This window comes from Dicentrarchus labrax, unplaced genomic scaffold (genome assembly GCF_905237075.1).
Source record: "Dicentrarchus labrax unplaced genomic scaffold, dlabrax2021, whole genome shotgun sequence".
In the NCBI taxonomy this organism is placed as follows: Eukaryota; Metazoa; Chordata; class Actinopteri; family Moronidae; genus Dicentrarchus; species Dicentrarchus labrax.
This window is the reverse complement of record NW_026136711.1, coordinates 32,474,435-32,491,835: the sequence shown is the minus strand read 5'-3', so window position 1 is coordinate 32,491,835 and position 17,401 is coordinate 32,474,435. Positions and strand designations below refer to the sequence as shown.

At 40.1% G+C, this 17,401-nt stretch overlaps 1 protein-coding gene across 1 annotated transcript in view; it reads right to left on the bottom strand.

The window, feature by feature from the left end:
• Positions 1-17,399, bottom strand: part of LOC127371902 (sodium- and chloride-dependent taurine transporter) — a 36,341-nt gene extending 18,942 nt beyond the window's left edge. Inside the window, exons 1-3 of the mRNA XM_051415115.1 lie at positions 17,153-17,399; positions 6,221-6,450; positions 5,846-5,980 (exon numbers count right to left, since the gene is read on the bottom strand). Of these exons, the coding sequence (XP_051271075.1) occupies positions 5,846-5,980; positions 6,221-6,449 (364 nt within the window). The 5' untranslated portion in view covers position 6,450; positions 17,153-17,399. The remainder of the gene's footprint in view (positions 1-5,845; positions 5,981-6,220; positions 6,451-17,152) is intronic.
• Positions 17,400-17,401: the final 2 nt, after the last annotated feature.

Genomic DNA, 17,401 nt, shown 5'->3' with positions numbered 1-17,401 from the left:
CAACATTTACAGATAGAGATAAACAGATAGAGACATTTTTTAACAAGTAATGACCTGAACCAAATTCCTTTTTTTTTAATTATATATACCATTTTTATGGAAACATTACCTAGGGCTTGAACTTATGGCCTAATGAAAGACACAGGTATTTCCCCATGTGACTGAGTGAGAGTCAACTTCCTCTCAAAAACCCCACAGTTTACCATATTAGTCCATGTAGTGTCTCCAATTTTTGCGCAGGAGGAGGGTTTTTGGTGCTGGATTATGATTGGCCTGAAAACAGGATGTAAAACTAGTCTGTTCATGATGAAACCTTCATGTCACATTTCATGAAATGAGAACCGACACAGATGATGTTTGGTGGATAAAAGTTATGTGCCGGTTGCGTTATCTTCACAGTGAATAACATTTGATATGATGGTTGTAAATTTTCCTCCAGAAATGAATAGGATCAGTCTTGGATTTATGCTTTTGTCTTAGTCCTTTGGTCCCACTCTTGGCTGCTGCCAAAGCCACATTTGTTCAAACCCAAAGAACTTTAATATAAATTCAATAATCCATCAGGCTAAATTATAAGGAAAAGTGTTTGGAGTGATTTAAATGCATGTAGAATATGGTCATCTGATGTAATGTTGCAGCCCTAAAAAGGAGCTTTAAGAAATTGAGTAAGAAAAAAATCATACTAAATTAAAAATGCCTCTGCTAGGATTGTGAAATGAACCTGGGTCACAAAAGGTAACATAAATCCACCCAACCACATCCTGACTGCATGGCTGTCTCTCAGTGTTAAAGATACTACTTCCCGTTTGAGGGATTTCTCTTTTTTCTTCTATATGGCAGAAACACTGTGTTCATTGTTTGCACTGTCAAACACTGCGTTTGAGTCCTGGTATTTACCGCAACCAAGCCGTAAATCCACATACTCGTTTCTTCAGCTTTAACAGTTGGCATTCTGAAGAGTAGTATGTCGATATTCTTTCACATGAGCTTGTGTTCATAAGTACCGGCAGTATATTTAGCCTTCTCAAGGTCTACAGCAATCATGTTTTAGTTCTTTAACCTTCAGTGGTTTGGCCCTGTGTTTAAATTTCGTTTGACATGTTTAGGAGACCAATGAGCTGACTTTTATTGCGTCAATACTGGCCTTGAAACAAAGCTGGTGGTAAACATGGGATCAGGGCTGTGTGTGTGTGTCTGGTCTACGCAAGGTTATAAAGATAAGAAAATCCCTCAAAATGGGAACAGGTGGGATTTGGGTCAAGATTTGGATTAGGTTTTAGGTTAGAGGTTAAGTAACGATTGTGGTCGCTGAAGGTCCTCCTAAGTATATTAGTGCAAATTGTGTGTGTGTGTTTTTTTTTTTTTGTTTTTTTTTTTATTTTTTAGTCAGCCCCCACAGCCAACAGAGGCCACTCATCCAAATTAATGTCCTTCAACGTCATTGTCCATCTGTGTGTGTGTGTGTGTGTGTGTGTGTGTGTGTGTGTGTGTGTGTTGGTTTTGTGAACAGTCTACATGAATTTGAGACAGTGTCTTTATGTGTGTGTGTGTGTGTGTGTGTGTGTGTGTGTGTGTGTGTGTGTGTGTGTGTGTGTGTGTGTGTGTGTGTGTGTGTGTGAGGAGAGACAATGTGTTTCACCATCGCATCATGTCCTTTTAATCACTCAGCTAATTAGCAGCTGCCAAGCATCTACATCTTTAAACACACACACGCATGCACGCCCGCACCGACTTGCTCGGATCACATGGAACAGTGCTGATCAAACAAACAGATGCGTCCTCCTCCATGATGTCATTTCTTGTGCTCATCTGCTGACCTCGGCTGACCTCGCTCAGCCTGTTTACATTAACAATTGATCCTTTTAAACTCACATAACCACTGTAAAAATATATTTTCGCACTGCACACGTGATGGCTCCCAGAGAGGAATCATTTGGGAGGAAAAGAAAAAGTCTCTAGAGGATTGAGACTGAAGAAAGGACCGCCTATAATTCAATATCAGGACGATAATACTTGCTTCTAATTGGCCTTTTGAAATGTGTTTCACATCTGTCTAACCTCTAAAATATTGTCTTGATTATGTAGATACTTCAAGTAATAAAAGTACTACAGTGGTTGTGTATGGAAAACCTATAACCAGAATTGATTTCAGTGTTAAATTTTGATCACATCTGACAAGCATGATTAAATAATGGCAGAAGACACACATTACGATTGTTAAGTGGATTACAAATATGATTTGGGCGTAACCTCTGATCCTGTCGAGTTAGACTGTTCCAGTTTGAAGCATAGAGTAGGTGGTATTGAAGATTCTGATGAAGTCCCACATTAAAATGACTGTAATTGCCTGAATATGCCTGAATAAAGACAATGTTTATCTGTCGAGATGATAAACATTAAAAAGGTGGTGGTTGTATTATAACCTAGGGCTTGACATTTACATATTCACAATAGCAATTGTTCTTGATGTTTAAGGCTGGACCACATCATGTGTGCAATAGGGAGAAATATTTATTAAAAACAGAACTGGGCAAAAACCACAAGCAAATGTTAAACTACAAAGTCCTTTAAGTGAGCGGCAATTACTCTGCGATCCACTTCATCAGGTTTTAATACAGAGCCGCAGCTCTCCATGCATCATCTCATCCAAATTTAGCATTTCTTCTCCACCTTCCCGCATGGATTCCGGTGTTAAGTAGTGAGACCAACTGTTTTTCATGAATGTCTGTTTCTACTTTAGTATAAGAACATGTCGAAAGTGTGATTGTGGCAGTTGCTGAGCGACGTGAATCTAATAATAGTCTACCTATTGCCCAGATTATTTTCAAGGCATTTACTCAGTCATTCAATATGTGCTTCCCAGATGCCAAGACTAACAATGTGGTATGTTGGTAGAAACGGTTGTTATGTGTGGCTTGTATGTGTAATCTTGTATATTATAAAGACATATAAAAAGTAGTCTGCTTGGAATAAATCCTTTAAATAAGCATCTACTCCTTCTATCTCATTAAAAATCCCAGAATCTATTAATATGCACATTTTGTTCATTTCTTAAGTCTCCTACTTCACTGTAAAATTCCATTCTCAGTGTACGTGCGCTGACGGCTTTACGTTTCTACATCACACGTGTATGAGTTGCAAATTGGACCATATTTGCGATGTCATAAATCATGCTCATAGGCAGAAACTATGAATATATGAGCTCCAAAACAACTTTCAGCAGATGAATGTGAAAACATCCTTCTAGTGTCAAACTCTGCACATACATCATTCAAACTTCACACTGTAGGAACAAGAAGAAACACTGATTTCTGACTGGAGGGGGGTCTGTTCCCAGCTTAAGGAGAGCAGCCTAATCACATGTTGCCTGATAATTAGGCTGAACTGTGTCTTCTCTTAATGATTCACTCTGGCATTGTGTATCAATCAATGGTGACAGATGCACAATCTGTCCTGTTTACATCCTTTTCTGTCTACACAGTAGCAGCTGACAGGAACTAGTGTTTTTCATTTTCAATCAATATTGATTGATATAGATTTAAGATCGATGTAGGGCGACTTAGAACAATCTGTATGACTGCATTGATCTCACCAACGCTTGCCGTCATTTTTCTCTCTGGAATGGGTTGGACTGATATGGACAGACAGACACTGACTAGCTCTGTTTTTAATGAACACGAGACCCTTTTATATCCATGAAAAATCTGAGTTGAGGGTATGTGTGGAATCTGACTAATCACGTGTCTCAATCCTCTCATAAATAAGGTATACATGGATCTCTCTTTCGCCTCCCTCCTCCACCTACCTTTTCTCTCTCTTTCCCCCTCTCCCTCCTTGCTTCAGTTCTTTTTAACTTTTCCTTCTCTCCTCTTTGTTTCTTCCATTCTGTCTCTCCTTTTAAGTCCTCCACTATTGACACCTCTTTTGCCTTCTTCTTTTGCTCACTCCCTTTCTTTCTTTCTTTTCCTTCCTTCCAACTCCACCATTCCTTTGCCTCTCTTTCCCCTCTTCCTTTGTTCTCCCTCTTTTCTCGCCCTCCCCGTCTCCTCTTTTCCATTCACCCTTTCTCTCTGCCTTTATTTCTCTCCCCCCTTTCACTCGTCTTTATCAATCTATCTCTCAGCTCCTCAGATCTTGCTGCCCTGCTTCTTTTCTTTCGCTCTCTCCATCTCTCTGATGTGTTGCCGGGCTGTTGCCATAGCAACATGTGATTTGGGACACTCTGTACACCGTCTCGGTTACGTGTGCTTGTGTGCGTGAGACGGGGGTAATAACGTGTGTAAAAGAAAGAAGAAACGTGTTGAAGTCTAAGTGAAAACTAAATTTATGAACGTGAGGTTTATGTGTGTTTGCTCAGTATGAATATTAAGAAGATAAACCGAAAAGAAATAATCACTCAGAGCAGAGTAGACAGTGATGAATACATTAACCTTATTTCAGTTGGAGTCGAACAGGAGGAGAGGGGGAGGTGAGAAGAACTGATGAGGGAAGAAAGGGGAGGAAAGGAAGGAAATATGACGGAAGAAAGGAGAAGATCCATCCAGATCCATCTGACACCAGAAGTAACGATCAGGAAAGACATCGAAGAACCCTAAATGTGCATTCTTGGAAGAGAGAAGGTTTTCACAGGAGAGGAGGTGAGAGCGAGAGAAGGTTAAGGCAGAATAGAGGCCTCAGTGTGTTGGTGTACCAGTGCAGGCCTGGTTGCCTGGTAACGGTTGCAGGGTAAAGTCTCAGCAGTCTGATTGGAGGAGTGTGCTGTGACTCAGCCTTATGTTGCACAGCCATTCCTCTGTGAAAAGCAACAGAGGTCTGGAAAAAATGTAAACCCAGTAGTTGAGCAGAAAAAGGCTGGCGACACCTTGCTTTGTGCTCATCAGTCAAACCTGTGAGGCGTCACAAGGATGGGTGGAGCTATGGTCCAAACTGTGGGTGGAGCTAATGACAACAGACAGCAATTGTTCCAATGAACTGCATTTGCTGTTTTTGCTGCGCACTGTAAAGAATGAAGCCTCATTTTTTATAACTACTGTATATAATGTGAAGGTAACATAATGTGTATCATGTGACCAGCCTTCACCAAGGCTATAAATGAAATAGCTATGATGGTACAGACACCCTAAAATTGGGTTTTATACATCTCAAAGTTTTATTATATATATATATATATATATATATATATATATATATATATATATATATAATATATATATATATATATATATATATATATATATAAAAACTTAAAGGTCCAGTGTGTAACATTTAGGGGGATTCATTGGCAGAAATTAAATAAAATACTCATGTTTTCATTACTGTTTAATTACCTGAAAATAAGAATTATTGTGTTTTTGTTATCTTAAAATGAGCAATTTTTTTCTATAGAAGGAGTGCGTCCTCTTCTACAGACAGACAAAAACCAAACACCAGCTCTAGATGGGACCTTTCATGTTTTTTGTGGCCACTGTAGTTTCTCCTACACGCTTGGAAGGCTGAGCTGTATTCAAATGGTAGCAATCTGCAACTTCACCACTAGATGTCACTGAATCCGACACACTGGTGTGTTTAAGTGGTTCTGTTACCTTGTGAATGTAAACCACAATTTCATAAATTAGACTCTGTCTTCATAGTGTTAGGGGTTTCCATGAGCAGACTCTTAGAGCCCCCATGAGAGAAAAGACACACCTGGGACACTGTTGATGAGGGTGAATACACTACGCACCCACCACTCCAACCTCCACACCATTTCTTGTTGCTGCTCTATTTGTGTTATGACTGACATTGATCTAATGTACCCAATCAGGTCATCAAATCAGAACAGAGGCTTTGGTGAGGGGCTACATACCAGTAAAGATGGGGCAGAGCTTCTCCCAGCAAGTGATGCCACCCTCAGAGGTGAACTGACCCAGGGCGACCTCCAAGAAGAAGACCGGCAGACCTCCGCCAAACAGGAAGATGAAGTAGGGGATGAGAAATGCACCTGGGTGGAAGGGAGGAAGGATGGAGCAACAGCAGGAAAGATGACAGAGAGAAAATGACATTCAGGAATGGGTGAAGACAAGATGGAGGGAGGAATTTATAGATGAAGAGCAGGGGGATCAAGCAGATAGGAGGGAAAACATAATCAGCATGAATTCAAAGAATCACAAAACAAAGCAGGTTTCATAAGCAAATCTTCCTTACATGTAAATAAAGAGTTAGTGCTATTTGAATGCTTTACCTCCACCATTCTTGTAGCAGAGGTACGGGAAACGCCAGACGTTCCCTAAACCAACAAAGCCGCCAGCCACAGACAGAACAAAGTCCAACTTGCTGGCCCACTTCTCCCGCTGGGGGTGTTTGCCCTCTGCTTCATCTTCAGGCCGGGTGCCAGGGCTCTTACCAGGAGATGGCTTCAGAGTGTCCTTATGGAAATCCTTCAGGCACTGAAGTTTCTCTTTTTGAGCCATTCTATAGAAACAGAAGACAGACAGAAGAATCCAGTGAGAATTGGTTTAAATGTATTCTTAATATAAAATTAAAATTAAATATTGCTGTTAATACATTAAAAACTTAATAGATTTACAGATTTTAACAGAACCACTTCATGGTGTGGCAACCTGCCAAAGTGGCTGGTAGACCAACACAGGAGCCACAGCCCACGATTTTCCAGCATTTGGCTGGTGGCTGGTGGCTGGTGGTAATGGTTTCTCAGTTTGTGTTCAACAACTCAAATTAAATGGAATTCAAAAATGAATACATGTGCTCAAAAGGAGAGAGGAAAAATAAAGACTAGGAAGTTAATTGTTAGTATGTGACTGTACTGTATACTGTGTAAGAGCTTTTCTATGCGTGTGCATTACTTGCTGCCTAAGTGAGGGACATTTTCAGCAAAGAGTCAAATGTAAAGTCAAATACAGAAACAAGTATAGCTGTAATGGGAATCAACAACCCCTGAACAAGGGGCATCCAACAGACAACACGTTGTTAATCTCAGAGTTAAACATTTTTAATTAGCAAAGTGCAAAGGCCTCCACCACCTACGCATAAACCCTCGGTTCTGTGCCATCATGTCAAACACTGCCATTATAAGGGCTGTCCCAACACCAAATGACTGTTCTGATCACTTCCTCAAAATCAAGGCAAACAAGCTTCACTCCGTGATGTACCTGCTCTGAATGAGAGCTCCAGCTAATTAAAGCCAAACAGCTGTAAAACATAAATTGAATTGTTTAATTCAGGCCTCTTCAGTCTTATATCCGTATATGAGTGCAGCATTCTAATAGGGTAGATGTAATGAAAAAATTCAACTCTACCCCTCCTCTTCCTCTTCCCTCCCTTTCTCATTAAAACTGTTAAATGTGACTCTGTGATTGGTCGCACGGCTAAGCAGTGCGATCAGGGCTACAATGACACAACCAGAGCTGTAAATTTCCACCTGACAATGGCCATGAGAGAGAGCGAGAGAGAGCGAGAGAGAGAGAGAGAGAGCGACAGACAGAGACAGACAGAGATATACTTAGTAGTCAGCAGATGTCTGTCACTGTGGAAAATGTCATGTCTTTATCTCTTTCCATCTGCCAGTCTGCTGTGTCTTAAACTTCTCTCTTTGTCTCTCCTTTATTAACTCTGTCTGGCTTATTACGATATTTTCACGTGGCGGGGTCGAAGACAAGACTACAGTTTAGATAAATCTCAGGTCTTTTTTCTGTTGCTGCCTACAGACACGCACATTTTGCTATCTGCGTCTTGTTTCCAAAATAATACTTTTACAATGAACATATTTTCGACACAGAAGCTTGCTGCTGCAGAGATGCTACTGCTATCCCTATCTTTCTACATTAAGTTTGCCTTTGAAAAATACAATACAATAAAAGCCTTGTTAACAAAGGAATTCTGTCCACAGAGTTAAAAGATTGATATATTATTTTATATCTAACATATTCTACAGATATTGACATTGAAACTGTAGTGAAAGGTGTATATGCTGCTGATATAATGTCAATATAACCATTCATAAATGATTTTCACTGTCTATTTTTGCTAAAAACCGTGTGCGTCACACAGATAAAAATAGGCGAAACTCTGAATTTGTAGACGATGCCCTGCTCACGCAGGTTGTGTAGCGGCTCTAACCTGTTGACATGGAAGCCCAAATGAAAAAGAAAGAGGTTCTGCGACGCACACGAGTTGCTCACACTGGCAGTGTGTCACGGGAGGACATGCTTCTTAGTGCGGAAATATTTCCTGTAAAATTTGCTCAACGACTCAATTGTTTTCTCTCTAACTTGGGAAGCCTTTTTTTACTGTTTTTGTGGATTCTCATACAAACTGCCCAACAAAGTCAGCCGTTTCTGCCCATGTTCAACTGTCCTTATAATGTGTGTATCTATATATTTTGTGTCTAAGGAACCCTCAAACAAGTTAATGATATCAGAAAAACAAATGTACATTTATCTTCATGACTAACTTCCTCAACAGTTAATAAATAACACTAAGAGGAAATAACTGGCTTTGTGTGTGTGTGTGAGTGTGAGAGAGAGAGAGAGTGTGTAAGTATTTCCTGCTTGGAGAGACAGTGGATTCCATTATGTCTGTGACAGACTGTAATGGCCATGATTACTTCCAGTATGGAAGTGGACTGACATATTAATATGACTAGAAAACCAGCTACAGCGTATAAGAGATAAGAGGAAACACTGGCTAATGCTCTTCGACCACTGAGAGAAAGGAATAATTGTTGAATTAATTGATGGGAAGAAAGTTTGAAATCTATAACATGATGTAAGATATCCTAAATTAACTATATTTGCAGAATAGCATCAATTTTAGACACAAACTGTGTTTTGCTCATTTTAAAAGGTTATTTTCAGTTCAGGTGCGGTCCCTTTCTGATAGTGTATCATGTTTACACATGTACTTTCCTGTAATAGCCTTATTTTGGTTCATTTTGGAACAGCAAAACGTCTGAAGAATCTTTTATCAATACCACAACCAATAATAATAATAATAATAATAATAATAATAAGCTAATAGGATGGACACCACTATAGAGTTTGGTGTCACCAGCAAATAAATGAAAGTCAAAATGCCCCATAGTAACATGTAAAGATGGAGAGGACCCAGAATTAAGCCTTGTGGTACTCCACGGACGATTTTGTTACCGCTACCACTGAAATTCTGAGGGAAATATATAAAATGAGAGATAGGCTTGGTTACATAGCTCACAATACAATGCAGCAGTAAACCCTTTCTTATTAATTTATCTCTAAGGAAAACAGTCAAATAAAGCAAACGTGAGCATTACTTCTACATTGAGCTCTTCTTTGGAATAATTTGGCATATTCAGCCATCTACAGCACTTCACAATATCTATGTTGCTGAACAAGATGGAGAAGAAAGGGGATGATAATGAGAGTTGATGAGATCCACAGTCAATACTGATGCACATTAATATAAATTATTAAAGAAGTAATCTGTGTATTAATATTAATAGAGAGATAATAGTTTGTTTTGCTACTTTATGTTTCTGCGTCCTCCTTCAATCCTGTCGAGTTCACAAAAGCTTTAACAACTGTGCAACATTTACTCTCTGCTAGCGCTTTATAACAATTCAAATCCTGTATGTACAGTAGGTGATCTATGTTGTATTACCAGTTATTTTATCGTAGTTACTTCCTCTCAATACTTTATCATGGGTGCTAGATCATCATTATGCATACCATGATGATGGTATGTGTCTAGAATATAATGTTGTAGCAATCCTTTTTACATTGCTGACAAACACAAATACAAATTACATGCCGTATGCCAAATAGTAAATGAACATTAAAAAAATGCTTTCTAAGACCAGAACACCTACCGTTGTCAATACATGCTTCTCTTGAGTTGCATTAAGCCTTGTGCCAAAAAGTGGATCTTGCGTTTTTAGCCCCAGTTATGTGTTCATAAACACATAAACATCTGGGTAGTCACCCATGATCATGAGCTTTGGGAAATGACTAAGATTATATCTTAGATACAAGCGCCTGAAACAAATTACTTCCCAGGGTGGCTGGGCTCACCTTTATGGTGCAGACACACTGGATCCTTTGACTGATGTCAAGTTGACGGATCCGGACATATAGTGCATGATAGATACGCCAAGGCTAGTCGACTGACCGTTATCTGAATTTGCATAAACATAGCTTGAGTTCAACTTTATAGAAATGTAGTCCATCCAGCGCAGGAGGTTCAAGAAACTCAGATCAAACGGGCATGTTGAAAATGGCAGATCCAAAACCAAGCACTGCCCAGCTCACAGTTTTGTCACCCATCAGCTGGAGGTGGAGCGTTAGGTGGTTCGGATGTGTTTAGATGCGGTCTTGCAAGATTCTGTGTGTCGGCACCAGAAGAGATCGGACAATTTGAGAACCTCTGTTCCTTTGCTTAAGCTGAGCTGGTTCCAGGACCTGATTTGGATGCTTCCTGGACAATTCACTGACACCTCAGCATCCCCCAGGAAGAGCTGGACAACGTACAGGGAGAGACGTACTGTATGGGCTCTACCTTGCTTACCCGGACCCGCATAAGCAGCAGAGTATGGATGAAACTAAGTGGTCAGCATGAGCAGAAGTAGCTGCCATGACTAGTCAGCCAAAGTTAAGAGTGCCACCTAGGGAAGCTCCATCAGAAAACCCAAACTGGAAAATGTGACAACGTGGAGTAATGTGCAGATTCACATTTCCAGTAAAGAGAGTTGTCAGTAGGTTATGAAGGCGGTGAAAGTCATCGGAGCTACCGCCATAAATTCTCAGATGACAGCACTGATGTATTAGTAAGAAATGTTGTTGTTGCGTACAAAGTGACCTCCAGAGAGTGATACTGCCCGTGGGAACCGCAATGAACTGTGGGACGATTTAAAGCTTAGGCCAAAGGCTCACTGTAAAACATAGAGACTCATTGTCTGGTGTTGTGTGTGTGTGTGTGTGTGTGTGTCTTCTAGACCCAGACTCATATAGTGACTTCAGAACCCAGCCAGCACTACACACACACACTCACTTACCACTTACATAACACACTCTCCTATTTTAAGACCATGTACATTTCCACTGGGCTGACCGCCTATTAAATCCCCTCCTCTCCTCCGCTCCACATTTCTTTCACTCCCTGTCCCCCCCCCATTCTCCTCCTCTCCTTTGTGTCCTTTCCACATGTCCTCCAACTCCTCTCCTTCAATATGTCATTTACCATATTTGATCTTTTCCAGTCCTCTTTATATTTACTTCATCATGTATCCCTCCCCATGTTTCCCCCTCCTTCTTCCTCTCGACCTCCTCATCACTTCCAATTCCTCTTTCTGCTTCTTCTCCTCCTCCCTCCTCCCTCTTCTGCTTACTAACACTTTTCCTCCTGTGTCATTTAATCAGGTCCTCCTCATTGTCTCTTTGTCCTTACACTTATCATCTCAGTTACTCCCTCCTTCACATCCTCTTGTTTTTTCATCCACTCTTTTACCTTCCCTCTTCACCCCGTCCTCCTTCATTTATCTCCTCTGCTCTTCCTATCCTTTCCCCCTCTCCCTTTTGCACTCCTTTTAACCCACTTCTTCTCCTCTCCTCGCACCTGTTTCCTCATTTTATACTCTGTCTCTGTTACAGAAAGTCATAGACTGTAAGTGCGAGAAAGAAAACTAAGTCAGACGCATTTAAACACCAAAATAGATGTGACCGATACAGATAAAAATAAAACTGAGCAAGATTTGAGATAGAGAGAAACATCGAGTTTAACAAAGTCAAGAATAAGTGTGAATGTGAGAGATAAAGAAACAAACAGGCCAGTACATATACCAGGAAATATAAAAAGTTAGATAAGACTGAAGAGGTATGCACTTATTTGTTTTCCTTAGACTAGAGTTAACAATCACTATTGATTCTTAGTAAGTGTTTGTTATTTTCATTCCATTAGTAAGAAATGTGCCAAGATTGTGTCAGAATATGAAACCTTTTCATGAAATGATCTGTAAGCAACAGATCAGTATGTGTAGTGCAAGTATCACTCATTTCCCAAATAACCAAGGTTTCTTTTGGTTGTTCCGGCCTTACACAGGTCAGGGACTCTTACGTATGAGTCAGTTCTGGCACTAATCAGAATGACGTGCTTGTTGCAAGAAAATAACTTTTATCATTTTAACCCTGCATTCTCATCTTATCAGATATGTAAGAAGAACCAACTGCTAACTTGCAAATTCCACATGAACACTGGAGTCAGATGATGAACTATTCTGCTGCCAGCAAGTCTGAATCATGCGATTTGATAAAAAAAAAAAAAAAAAAGAGAAGAGAAGATACTTTTCTGGCCATTTACAATCATGATAGTAAGTCAGCTGTAACGGGTCTACCTCAGTTAAACAGTTAACCCGTGCTTGTAGATTGAGTGCCCCACTGAAGGGGAGGACAGAATTAGCAGTCAAGTGTTTCTCAGTAATGGCAGTTAAGCATCTTAACATACAGTATTAGGAGTTTGTGATATCTTGCATGAGACAAACATTTTCAGAGAATATTCTATAATAATGAATGGCTTCTTGTTTTTTTAAACCTGCAATAACAAATTGTTGGCCACTTGGGGGTAGCAGAAACAAGCTATACACATTCCTGACACCTTTTAAGTTGATAAGGCCAACTTATTAGGAAACAGCTGATAATGAGCAACATTAACATTCATTTGGAGCGGAGTGGAACTGTCGTTAAGTCGTGTGATTATTCTGTGTGGGTTCATCACTATGAGGAAGAACCCCTTTCACAAAAACTTGTGATTTTCTTGTTTTTTTGACAGTACTTTAAATTAGAGACAAAACAATTAGTCAATTAATCAATTATTCGATTTAAATATATAACTAATTGGCAGATCAGTAACTTTGGTCTTCTCAAAATGGTGATAAACACTTTTCACTATTTTATAGATAATGAATAATAATGATTAACTGAGAAAAACATTTTGATGAATTGATAATAAAACTTAAAATGTGTTCAGCAAATTTGTCAAAAGATGCTTCCTTACTTTGGCGCCATCTGGTGGTGACAAAGTAGCAAGCAGGATCACATGCTGCTAATAGCCACACATACTGCAGCTAACCTTCCCAGGATTGTACATAATACATGCCATTAGAATTTAAAAGATGCTATAATCAAACAAAAATTTGAAACATTGTAATTTTAAGATTATTTTTATGGATTGAAGTTTATAAAATAATCTCTTTTAACAATTGGAGCGCAATAGTCGACACAATCCCAGCCCTGCCAACAGTGGATGACAAAACTGTCCATGATATGAGCACCTCTAGGATTTTTTTTTTATCAATGCTGACTTAAAGTTGAGCTTGACGGTTAATCCCCCCCCCACTCACTTGTGGAGATCTCTGACCGCGAAGTCCATTTACCATTTACTGTCTTCATCAGCAGATTGAGTTTGCTCAATTGTCATGAAACTGTAGATGCTCAAAGCTTCCATTAACTCTTTCACTTGAAAGTTGATACTTCCACCTTCTGGTTGCTCTAATGATCCACACATATCCCTCATACGTTGGTCAACGGCCAACCAAAAATTTGCCCACCCACTTGTTCTGATGCATACACGGTCTTCAGCTGTTTGTTCAGTTGTCATGGAACATAGATGTTCAAACTTTTCATGAAATCTTTAATTGTTGTTCGGCTGAACCATTTTTGGATGCAGAGTTCATCCAACATCCTCCATTGGTAAACGGGTCCGGCAGCCAAAAGGGGGTGCTGGTTTGTCACAGTCTTGTCATTCACCTTCCATTAGAATGATTGGCTTCCATCATTCAGACAATGCATTAAGATGTGCATTTGGAGACAAAAATAACTGACATTCAGTAACATTAAGCCTGACCCTCCCATGAGTGCTGGCCATAAATTAACATCTTTACTGCTTTCACCTTCAGCTGTGAATAAAATCTTTCAGAGCTGCTGATCACAATTATTAGCTACAACTACAACACAATTATACAAAATCATACCAGGTTAATAGGGCAGCGCTGATGACAATGAAGGGGTTGTGTACTAACGTGAGTGTATGTGGGTCAGTGGTCCATGCTGGTTAATATGTAAAGAAACAGTCAAGGTCCAGCCGGAGCTAAAGTCAAGGACGCCCGGTCATAAAAGTCTGACAGCGGCTCGTGCAGTGTAACTAGGTGATGTTTTTATTTACTGTGTGACTGGAGCCTCTCTCGGTTTTCATTTGTAGGAACTACTCTGGGAGTGCTGCTGTGCCTGTGGCTGAGATTTCACCAACACACACACAAATTCCACTGACCTCAAGTTACTTAATAAATGCAAACATGCCTGCAGTTAATACAGCAGCCTTGACTGACTGACAGGAGGACAAACAACCATTACTCAAGAACTACTAAATCCCAGCACACTTTCATTTAAATAAATGGCCATTTGATGTAACACTACAGCTGTGAAATATATCCACTCCATGAAAGCTTTATATTTGCCAGTGCAAACAGGTAACTGTATACGTTTCCCTTTAAATACCCCGTGGCACACAGGAAGTGATGTTTTTCATGTGTTGAAATGATGTTTTTTTCATGATCAGATTAAAAACTGAGAGCTTGGCTGAGCTGCAAGAGAAAGTATGCCACCTACAGAAGCTAGAACTCCATCCAAGAAGAAATCAAAGGATCTTGAGGATTACTACCTTAAATCTTGGATCATGAAACCTTAAAATGAATCGGAAAGTTTAAAGGTGTTAGCACATTACAAGAAGCGGCTGATTCATCACACTCTGCTGACCAATGCCCCTCAATCTGCTTGGATGTGTCAAGTCATAGCACGCATTCAAACTCAAACTTGAGTGCAGATATACAAGAACTTACTTAGATCAGATGCTGACTCACCAAAAGACACACAGAAACACAGGACACAAAGAGAGCATTATGCACACACCTGTGGTGTATCTGTGGATGCAGTAGCTCACAGTGGCCGATTCAAAAGACTGTCAAATCAGCTCGACAAAGACTCTACAGCAGCCAAGATTACATTAAACTCAGGGCCAGGCGCGGTCTCACACACACACACACACACACACACACACACACACACACACACACACACACACGGAAAGCTTTGTGTCTGTGTAGTAGTAACCAAGGTAGGATCTGTACCAGTTTATCCGCCATCCAGCTTGAAAACAATGGAGGTTCCACCCCAACTACAGCTACAATACTTTTTTCAGATTTTTTTTCTGCCACCTTCTCTACTTCCCCCAAAAGCTAACTTAGTATGTCACCATATCTTAAAGTGCTATCACGAACTTCTTTACTCTGGCTTTCAGGGGTCAGTTTTATTGTCTCATGGCGGTCTAAATGCTGTTTCAGGGGATTTTTCATTTGGACAAAAAGCTGAATCCTTACAATACTGGCCACAAAATACAGCAACAGACATCTGGAAGTAAAGAAGAATATCACCCTTCAAAATGCTCACATCCGTGTCACCTTGTAGCGGGCACTCTAACACCAAACATGGTCATAGAGTTTGATAGCATGGTGTTGACTCTGAAACTAGTTTTGCAACAACTTATCAGATCTATACATTGTTTAACTTTCACACGTTTAAAATTTAAATAGTATAGCTAATTGACTTAATATAAAATACCAACATGTGGCTTCCTGATGTTCTGCACAGTGTTCTTTGCAGTAAGTTTTTTAAGACGGTTAAGCGTTAACAACTCTGGGTAATTTTCCAATGTTGAAACTGATCCAAAATGGAAGCAGCTATCTCAACCCACTGCCAACTGAAGAAATTCTACAGCTCTCATTAAAACTTTTTCTTTGTGATTACAAGATGATTGACACTTCTACATGCAGCTGACATTTGAGGTGTAATGAGTGTTAGAAAAAAATTGCAAAATGATCCAGAATATAAATAACACACTTTGTTTTCCTGAATATTAAAAACATATTGCAAAATCGTGTCTTCGTTGTCACAGCAAGTGTTTAATCAGTGAGGCTGTTCACCCAACACAGAGGAGAGAGAGAGGAGGGAGGGAGAGAGAGAGAGAGAAAAAGAGGAAGCGAGACAAAGGTAGAGAGACTATGAGAGAGCGAGGCTGCAAACACACACAGAGAGAGAGAGAGAGAGAGAGAGAGAGAGAGAGAGAGAGAGAGAGAGAGAGAGAGAGAGAGAGAGAGAGAGAGAGAGAGAGACACTCGTGGTTGGAAGAACAGCGCGCGGTGTGCAACGTGCGACTGACGAGCATCTCCGCCTGCTCACCGCTCCGAGCGCCTCACTTCCCCTTTCTGCTTTAGTTAAATAACGGAACTAAATGAGTTAAAGTCAATCCAATGAAGCGAAAATAAATGTCTTCACTATTTCCTTTCGTTTGAATAGCGTACGGGTATATACAGGTGTACAAATAAATGTAAAAAATAAAATAAAAAAGACAAAGATGATAAAATAACTGAGGAGCGACTGAAGTCTAAAAAAATGGATTATTCAAACAACAACAAAAATCATAAAAAATAAACGATCCCCTAAAAGAATTGTGGAAAATAATCCGCACCTAACACATGCAAAACACATGGGGGGGGGACACAAATTAAAACACATTTTACGATAAACCCTGACCGCGATGCTCCGCTATCAGTCCCCTGAAAAACGCTGTATTAAGTTAAATGAGTCATTATAGGAATAACAATAATGATTATTATTATTAATAGGATCAAATGCACCAGCGATCCTTCCGGAGCGCACGGACGCACAGAGCGAGCAGCCTTTATCCAAATCTACATCGCAGCTTCCTCATCAAGCTTCACCAGGAAACACATCCCTGCACACACACACACACACACACACACACACACACACACACACACACACACCACACACACACCACACACACCACACAGTAAAAAGCAGCAATAAATACAACTAAACACTGCTAATTGATTTTTCCACCCATAAACGCGCAGGAACTCTTCTTAATTGCGCCTCTTGTTTAGCAGAGGAAGAAAAAAAAAAAAAAAACCCTGCTCTCATTCAAACACAGTACAGAAAGAAATAAACCCATTCAAATCCTAATTACAGTAAAAATCATGAGAAAACGACAGAGAGCATCCCTCCCAGCCTGCCTTTAAAGGTGTGCAACGAGGGTGTCGTTTTTTTTCCGTTACCTGTTCTGATGATGTGATTTTGTGTTTTATTTTGTCCTTTTAATGTCCTTTGAGCGCGGTCCCTTGTCCGTTTCGTCTTGTCCGTGTCCTCCTGTGTCTGTGAGAGCGACTGAGGGTTGGACGCGTCGGTAGCCTATATTTTAGCCTGCTTATAAGCCTCTCTTTCTGACCTTTGTCTCTTAAAACGGGGGGACCAGAGACATCAGCAGCAGTGGAAAATCACCGGCCTGCCTCCTCTCTGAGCAACAG